This window comes from Carlito syrichta, unplaced genomic scaffold (genome assembly GCF_000164805.1).
Source record: "Carlito syrichta isolate Samal-C Ts95f unplaced genomic scaffold, Tarsius_syrichta-2.0.1 Scaffold305648, whole genome shotgun sequence".
Classification (NCBI taxonomy): domain Eukaryota; kingdom Metazoa; phylum Chordata; class Mammalia; order Primates; family Tarsiidae; genus Carlito; species Carlito syrichta.
Window position 1 is genome coordinate 371,608 of NW_007249744.1, and position 9,058 is coordinate 380,665.

Here is a 9,058-nt window from a genome sequence, read left to right on the forward strand (position 1 = left end):
GAGGGCCTGAGCTGTCTCCTCTGACTGACCTGAGGTCCTGTGCAAAGAGGACCTGAAGCCTAAGGTAAAGTTGTCACTGCCTGGTTGAGTGCTGGAGGCATGCCCCAACATACACACAGAGCCCCTTGGCAAAGACTGGCATCTCAGGAAACCTCTGACCTGTCATTTGTTGATTACTAAGCTAACTAAGTAGAGACTTCAGTGGCCATACTTAACAAAGAATAGAGACTGCACAATTAGTTCAGAAAAGTTACTGAGATCCAGGGTACTTGGGTGCTGGGTCTGCATGTACGTATGGGTGAGTATGTGTAAAGTATCTACATTCAGTGTGTGAGTCTGTGTGCATGTGAATATTGCCTCTGTATGGGTGGTTTTGTGGGTGTGTGAACATGTTTGTCCGTGTGTGAGCATGTGGGAAGTGTCGGGGAATGTATGAGAGGTGTGAGTGATCAGCTGTGTCTGAGTGTCTGTGTGTGTCAAGTATGCAGTGTGAATGAGGGGACCTGCCCCAAGTTCCCTCAGATCATCATGGCCTCTCCAAGGCCCCAGACAAGTGCAGATGACAAACAATGAAGTTGAAGGCCATTTAGAACAGGCGGGTGAAATGAGGGAAAGCAAAGGACATGAGAGATTGTAACTACATTAAAAGATGTGGGCCTGGGGGAGCTGTGTGGGAGGGTCATGTCAGAGCATGGTATCACTGCAGACTGTACAGAGCTGGGGGATTGGAGTTGGGGAGAGGGGGTGACGTCTGCTTGGCCCCTCCATTGCTCTACCCTGTAAGCACCCTGAGCAGGCAACAGGGGCAAAGGTCTCTGGACCTGCCCCACACCAGCCCTGCCCTGGCCCCGCACCTTGTGGCAGCACAGTCAACACTGCAGGTTGGCTCACAGCAGAGGGCAAAGGCCAGTGTCCTCCCTTATAAGAAAACAGCCCAGGCTAGTCCAGCGCTCAGTGTGTAGTAAATGTGTCCTGCCTGGTTCTCTGTTCCTGGTGAGGTGGGTGTGCCAGGTGTTCCTAAAAGAGCCCTGTGTGTAGCAGGGCAGCCATGGGGTTGCTGACGGGGGATACACTAGCAACCCTGGCCGTGGCCGTGGCCATCTTCCTGTTCCTGGTGGACCTGATGCACAGGCGCCAACGCTGGGCTGCACACTACCCGCCAGGCCCCATGTCAGTGCCGGTGCTGGGCAACCTGCTGCATGTGGACTTTCAGAATTTACCATACTGCATCAACCAGGTGAGAGATGTGGTGGTGGAGGGCAGCAGAGGTCCTGAGAACCACCTCCCCCTCTCCCAATAGCAGATGTGGTGGTGGGTGAAGTTGCAGGCAAAGAGCTGGGCTCCAAAGAGGAAGTAGATTTGAGAGTCTTCCTGAGCGAGGACATTTGCTCAGGCCTGAAGGACAGTTTGGATTTTTCAAAGGTCAAAGTCTGGGGGAGCAAAGTCCTGAAGTGGGATGAGACTTGGCATTGGTCCTGCAAGCCAGTTGGTCAGCATATAATGATGGAAACCCAGTGTCCCTTCTGGTTACACTAGGAGGAAAGTTCTTGGGAATGAAAGAAGGTTCGAGTCTGGAGCACCATTTAAATCAGGAAACAAGGAAACCAAGGTTAGGAGAGGTGTAGTGACTTGGTTCAACTCTTGTGGCTGTAAGTCCTTGGGCCTCACTTCTAATTTCTGTGAACTTCAGTTTTCTCATCTGTAAAATGGGATGCTACCTGAGGCCTACTGATCATTTTGGTGGCTCTCCAAACTGAGTTCCTAGACCAGGAGGAATGGGCGGACCCACTTGAGATCATCAGGACAGGTCTCCTGGCAGTCTCACTATTGCCTGTCCTGGGGTCCCCCAGGATTTGTACTGTGAGACTGGGGCAAGCAGCCTGGGGGATTCCGGCCTGACTGATGACCTGTCTCTCCACCTGCAGCTGCATCGTCGCTTCGGGGACGTGTTCAGCCTGCAGCTAGGCTGGACGACGGTGGTCGTGCTCAATGGGCTGGCCGCCGTGCGTGAGGCGCTGATGACCCGCGGCGAGGACACTGCCGACCGCCTGCCTTTGCCCCTCTTTGATCACGTGGGCTTCGGGCCGCGCTCCCAAGGCAAGAGGCGGTACTGCGGAGACCGCATCTCCGCAGGACCTCGATAGGCAGCGACTGGACACAGGACAGGGCCTAACGGGAGAGGAGACTCGGACGTGAGGGGCCAGAAAAGGCCTGCGAAGGCTGGGGGCGGTGGGTTTAGAAAGGAGCCTGAGGAGCAGGGCGAGGGGGAGGAGTGTGGGCGGGGCTGAGGGCGGGGCCTGGACCCGGAATAGGATGGAAACAGATGGGCCAGTACTCAGAGGAGTGGGACACGGTGGGCTGGAACGAGGGCAGGAACTGTTCTCAGAGGGGAAGCGGACACCTGAGGTACAAAGGGGGGTCTGAGCTCAGAGGGGACCCGGACATTCTTGAAGGGACGTTTTCTGTGCAGGTTTCAAAGCGAAGGGTCCAGAGGGTTGGGTGCAGAGGGCAGGGCCAAGCCCTTCAGTTTATGCCCACGAGACTGCCTAATCCCCAGGGGTGATCTTCGCCCGCTACGGCCACGCATGGCGCGAGCAGCGGCGCTTTGCAGTGTCCACCCTGCGCTACTTCGGCCTGGGCAAGAAGTCGCTGGAGCAGTGGGTGACCGAGGAAGCCTCCTGCCTCTGTGCTGCCTTCGCCGATTACGCGGGTGGGTGATTGTCCAGAGGGGCACGAGGCGGGAAGGGAGGAGTTGGGGACCAGCAGAAGGCAGCGACTCCTGACCGGCATCCCCTGCTCCCAGGCCGCCCCTTTAGCCCGAACGCACTCCTGGACAGAGCTGTGAGCAACGTGATCGCCTCCCTCACCTTCGGGCGCCGCTTTGACTACGACGACCCGCTCATGCTCAGGATGTTGGACCTAGTTGAGGCCCAAATGGAGGAGGAAAGCAGCTTTGGGGCCACGGTGCGCGGATTGGAGGGTCAGGCAAGAGTCTGACAAACTCCGAGGAGATGTATAGGCCTGCACCTGGGTCTCTACAAAGGGTTTGGGGAAAGGGCATTCCTGGAGAGGTCACTGCAAGAGGAAAGGCCTGGAGGGGGGAACTACCCAATAGTAATGGGAGAGGTGGGCCCAGGATCAGTGAACCCCAAGAGAAGGCCAAGGAGCCTGTGCCTCCTGTCCATGCTGGTGGCCACCCAAGCCCAAGAGATTTTGATTTTAGGTTTCTTCTTCTAGACCACAAGGGCCAGAGAGAGTCTGAGGCTGGCACTTGGGGAGATACCAGGTGAATGGTGGGGACAGGCAGGCCCCCTAGGTCCAGCTTGGAGGTGGCAGGGGCCAGAAATTGGTGCAAATGAAACTGGAGCAGGGGAGAGACACATGCCCTTTTCTGTGACTGGCACAGATACTGAATGCTTTCCCAGTGCTCCTGCGCATCCCAGGGCTGGCTAGCAAGTTCATATGTGCAAAAAGGAAATTTCAGGCTCAACTGGATGAGCTGGTGACTGAGCATAGGATGACCCGGGACCCAGACCAGCCACCCCGAGACCTGACTGATGCCTTCCTGGCCGAGATGGAGAAAGTGAGGAGCTGCTGCCAGGGATTGGATAAGGGGTGTTGGGTTGAGGCTCCCATGAGGAGTGAGAAGAGGCTGCAAGGTGTGGCCAGTGCATCATCCATTGGGGTGCCCTTGGGCTGAGAGGTGCAGTATGGGAGGTCATCTGGGGGCCTCCTCCCTCTGTCCTGAGCCCACCCTTTCTGCCTGACTCAGGCCAAGGGAAACCCCGAGAGCAGCTTCAATGCTGAGAACCTGCTCCTGGTGTTGTCTGATCTATTCTCTGCTGGGATGGTGACCACCTCGGTCACGCTGGCCTGGGCCCTCTCTCTCATGATCCTGCACCCGGATGTGCAGCGTGAGTTCATCTGGGAATCTGTTGGGGCGGCTGAGGGAGTAAAGGTACAGACAGGGACCTCTGAGCTTATTGGGATGCTCCTGGTTCCAAGCACAGGCTTGTCCAGGCTCCTGCAATGGGACCTCTGCCATAGGTGGACACAGTGCCCAACACAGGATTCAGGAGAGGGTCAGTACCCACCATCTGGGTTCTGACCTACTGTGGGGACACTTGTCTGTCCAGGCCGTGTCCAACAGGAGATCGACGAAGTGATAGGGCAGGCGCGGCCACCAGAGATGGCTGACCAGGCCCGCATGCCCTTCACCACCGCCGTGGTTCACGAGGTGCAGCGCTTTGGTGACATCGTCCCCTTAGGTGTCCCCCACATGACCACCCACGACATTGAAGTGCAGGGTTTCCGCATCCCCAAGGTAGGCCTGGGGATGTCTTCATCCAAACTCAACACCACTTGCCCACTGGTGGCCCGAGCATGGCTGCTGTATGTGGGTCAGTCTGGGACTCAGGCCACCGAGTTCTCAATTCCACGGGCATCAGCCTCCTGGCCTGAATGTGGAGTTTAGAGCAGGGACAGGGATGGCCTATACTTCCAAGCCTCAGTATAGAGGGGAAGACAAACCAGAACATGCCTCAGGTTTTGGAGGAGCCTATGCCTGCAGAGATAAGAGAAGTAGGGTACCCCCCAGGAGGTGTGATTCTGTCTTGCTATGGCCTCAGAGGGCTCCCATTAGTTTCTTGGGTCAAGGGTTATTTGCAAGAGTCCAACTGTGTGCCAGAGTGCGTGTGTTTGGTGGCAGGGGTTCCAGCAGTCTAGAGTCCAGTCCCCACTGATGCCAGGCTTTTCCTGTCCAGGGAACAGCGTTCTTAACCAACCTGTCATCGGTGCTGAAGGATGAGGCCGTCTGGGAGAAGCCCTTCCGCTTCTACCCCAAACACTTCCTGGATGCCCAGGGCCGCTTCATGAAGCAAGAGGCCTCCATACCTTTCTCAGCAGGTGCCTCTGGGATTCCCAGCTCTCTGTCAATTTCCTGGATTCCAGGGTGAGAGGGGCCCAGGCTCCAGGCTCACCAAGCTCCCTCATCCACCCACAGGCCGCCGCGCATGCCTTGGAGAGCCCCTGGCCCGTATGGAGCTCTTCCTCTTCTTCACCTGCCTCCTGCAGCGTTTCAGCTTCTCCGTGCCTGCTGGACAGCCTCGGCCCAGCGACCGTGCAGTTTACCATACTATGGTGACCCCATCCCCCTACCAGCTATCTGCTGTGCCCCGCTAGAGGGGCCATAAGCCCCCAACCTGCTCCTCAGTTGGGCCCTGATATATATCAAACCAGTCTCTGCCCCTTGGTTGATGAATCTAACCTGGACCCCCTGACAAGGTCCTGGCTGTCTTGGGTCCTCAGCACTTGCCTGAAGTCAGCCCTCACCCTCTGTTTCATTCATCCTTACTTGACCATGTGACTTTACTTGTACGTGAGGGTATACTCATTCTTCGAAGGTGACAGCCAGAGATCTATCACTGGCTTCATGGGTTGGTGACAATGTCCTTGCATAAATCTTGACTCCTGGGGTAGATGGCAATAGGGTTTTGCTAGGATCATCCCAATTCCTGACTGAGGTTGGAGACTTTGTCAGGGACCCAAGACCACCCTCAGGGTCAGTGATTTGCTAGAAGGCCTCATAGACTTCAAAAAGGTATTATACTCATTGTTATGGTTTATTACATCAAAAGATACAGATGAAAGTCAGCTGTGATAAAAGGCATGGGTCCAGAGAGACCAGGCAGAAGCTTCCAGCTGTTTTCCAGTGGATTTGTACAGACAGTGCTTACATCTCCCAGCAACAATGTGAGATACAGCAGAGGGTATTGCTAATTATGGCAGCTCCCCTGAGCCTTGGTGTCCAGGTTTCTTGTTGGGGTCACTAACCTAAGCTTGAGTGCCCACACGGCTGGCCTCAGTTACTCAGTCTCCAGCCCCTTTTGAAGTCAGACTGATACAGCCTGAGGCCCACACCCTCAATCACATTGCGGGCACAAACTGTGTGGTGTGACCCAAGGTCCCAGATATCTACAGACCCATTACTGTTAGGCAGGATATTCCAAGGCCTTAGGGGATATCTTCCAGCAACATCTGGAAAGTCTATTGCTTGATTTGGATTGTGCAAGGAATAAATTCCCCAAGCCTTTGCAGGTCACTTTTTATGGCAAAGGCAATACCCTTTGGCTCTTCCAGCCAAATGATCATATTGGCTTGAAATATACTTTTCTGTGTGTTTGTGGTAAGACAACATAAAATTACCATCGTAACCATTTTAAAGAGTGCGATTCAGTGTGATTAAGTACATTAATAATGTTGTAGAGTCATCACCACTGCCCTGCCACCGACTCTCTTCATCTAGCAAACCTAAATCCTATTCTCATTAGATAATACCTCCCCATTTCCACCTTCCCCCCAATCCCTGGCAACTAGCATTCTGCTTTCTGTTTCTGTGAGTTTGACAACTACAGGGAAGTCATGTAAGTGGAACCATATACGAGTTGTCTTTCTGTGACTGTCTTATTTCACTTGGCAGAATGTCCTTAAGGTTCATTTATATTGTAGACAATATCAGTGCATCTTTCCTTTTGAAGGCTGAATATTGTCCATTGTATGGCTATACCATGTTTGATTTATCCATTCATGCTTCAGTGAACACCTGGGTTGCTTCCACCTTTTAGCTACGGTGAATAATGCTGCTCGATCATGGATGTATAAATATCTCTTTGGAATCTTCCATTTAATTCTCAGATATATTGCAGATTTTGGTACAGACCACCCAAAATAAGCAAATATTGCCATAAAGCATTCACACAAAGTTTTTTGTTTTCTAGTACATATAAAAGTTATATTTATGTAAAACTGTACTCAATTAAGTGTTTAATATTATGTCCAAGAGCAGTGTACATACCTTAAAATAAAAATAGATTGCCAAAGAATGCTGATAATCATCTGAGTACTCTGTGAGTCTTAATCTTTTTGATTGTAGATGGTCTTTCTTCCTTGTTGATGGCTGCTGAATGATCAGGGTGGTAGTTGCTAAAAGTTGAGATGGCTGTGGCAATTTCTTCAAATAAGGCAATAATGAACTTGTCGATATTGATGGGCTTTTCCTTTTATGAAAGACTTATCTATAGCCTGTGATGATGATTGATAGTATTTTACCCACATTAGAACTTTTTCAAAATTGTATATGGGGAGAGAAAGTTATCAAGATTTATTTTTTACATGCAGCTGTCCAATTTTCCTAGCACCATTTGTTGAATATGGTGTCCTTTTCCTAGTGTATATTTTTGTGTGCTTTGTCAAAGATCAGTAGGTTATACGTGTTTGGGTTTATTTCTGAATTCTCTATTCTGTTCCATTGGTCTATGTGTCTACTCAAGATGGATTAAAAACTTAAATGTCAGACCTGAAGCCATAAAAATCCTAGAAGAAAACCTAGGCAAAAATCTTATGGCTATCGGCCTAGGCAAAGAATTTATGGCTAAAACCCCAATAGCAAATGCCACTAAAACAAAAATAATTATGTGGAGTTTAATTAAACTGAAAAGCTTCTTCACAGCAAAAGAAATAATCAACGGAGCAAATAGGCAGCCTACTGAATGGGAGAAGATATTCTCAAACTATACATCTTTCGAGGACTAATATCTAGAATCTACAAAGAACTCAAACAAACCAGCAAGAAAAAAGCAAATAACCCCATTAAAGAATGGGCAGTTGGGCAAGGGCACGCTGAGATGCCATGATGACTAGCCCCAGATATTGTCCTCTTCAGTCCCTGTGACTGTGATGGAGCCTCACATTGAGTCCCTGAATCTGGGCTCCTCGGGCGCCAACCTACCGCTCAACTTCCACCACCCCGCAGATTCACTCTCTGGGTGTGCCCTATGGCTCCTGCATTGGCACCCAGAACTTCTCTATCTTCCGGTATTCCAGGAGATGGGGACATGGCAAGTAGAACTGGGACTTTCTGCAGAAATAAAACACAGGAGTTTGATGATATGGGGGAAAAAGTAAACAACGTGAACAGACATCTCTCAAAAGAAGATATACCAATGGCCAACAAACATATGAAAAAATGCTCAACCTCACTCATAATCAGGGAAATGCAAATTAAAACCACAATGAAATGCCACCTTACACAGTTGGAATGGCCATTATTTTAAAAATCCAAAAACAATAGATGTTGGTGCAGTTGCAGAGAAAAGGGAACACTTATACACTGTTGGTGGGAGTGTAAATTAGTACAACCTCTACGGAAAGCAGTATGGAGATTACTCAAAAAACTAAAAGCAGATTTACCATTTGATTCAGCAATCCCACTACTAGACATCTACCCTAAGGAATGGGGATCATTATATAAAAAAGACACCTGCACCCACATGTTCATTGCAGCACAATTCACAATTGCAAAGATGTGGAATCAACCTAAATGCCCATCAACTAATCAGTGGATATATGGTATATATACACCATGGAATACTACACAGCCATAAACAAAAACGAAATCATGTCCTTTGCGGCCACATGGATGGAGCTAGAGATCATGATCTTGTGAACTGACTTAGAAACAGAAAACCAAACACCACATGTTCTCATATGTGAGAGCTAAATGGTCACAAGCATGGAAATAATAGACACTGGGGACACCAGTAAGGGGGGAGGGGGTGGGGGAAGGGAGTTAGGGTTCAGAAACTACATACAGAGCACAATGTCCACTATCTGGGGAAAGGGTCAACAGAGACCTAATCCCCACCACTACACAATATGTCCATGGAATGAACACATATGTGTACCCCTGGATGGAAAGTAAAAATTTTAAAAATAACTTTTCAAAATTGGAATCAGTTCTCTCAAACTCTGCTGCTGCTTTATCAACTAAATTTTTGTATCATTCTAAATGCTTTGGTTTCATTTTAACAATGTTCCCAACCCCTCACTGCTAAATTTGACTTGCTTAAAAAAAAAAGTTCTAGCTGGGCTCGGTGGCTCAGCCTGTAATCTCGCGCCTTTAGAAGTCTGAGGTGAGTGGATTGCCTGAGCCCGCAGGTTCGAGACCTGCCTGGGCAGCGAGACCTCATCTCTACAATAAATCAAAAAATCGGCTGGGCGT

At 50.3% G+C, this 9,058-nt stretch overlaps 1 protein-coding gene across 1 annotated transcript; it reads left to right on the forward strand.

Moving 5' to 3' along the window:
* Nucleotides 1–1,048: 1,048 nt before the first annotated feature.
* LOC103264339 (cytochrome P450 2D17-like) lies at nucleotides 1,049–5,181 on the forward strand. The gene is made up of 9 exons (XM_008061987.1): nucleotides 1,049–1,237; nucleotides 1,926–2,097; nucleotides 2,558–2,710; nucleotides 2,804–2,964; nucleotides 3,407–3,583; nucleotides 3,773–3,914; nucleotides 4,137–4,324; nucleotides 4,764–4,905; nucleotides 5,003–5,181. The coding sequence occupies exons 1-9, from the start codon at nucleotides 1,049–1,051 to the stop codon at nucleotides 5,179–5,181; spliced, it is 1,503 nt and encodes a 500-aa protein (XP_008060178.1).
* Nucleotides 5,182–9,058: the final 3,877 nt, after the last annotated feature.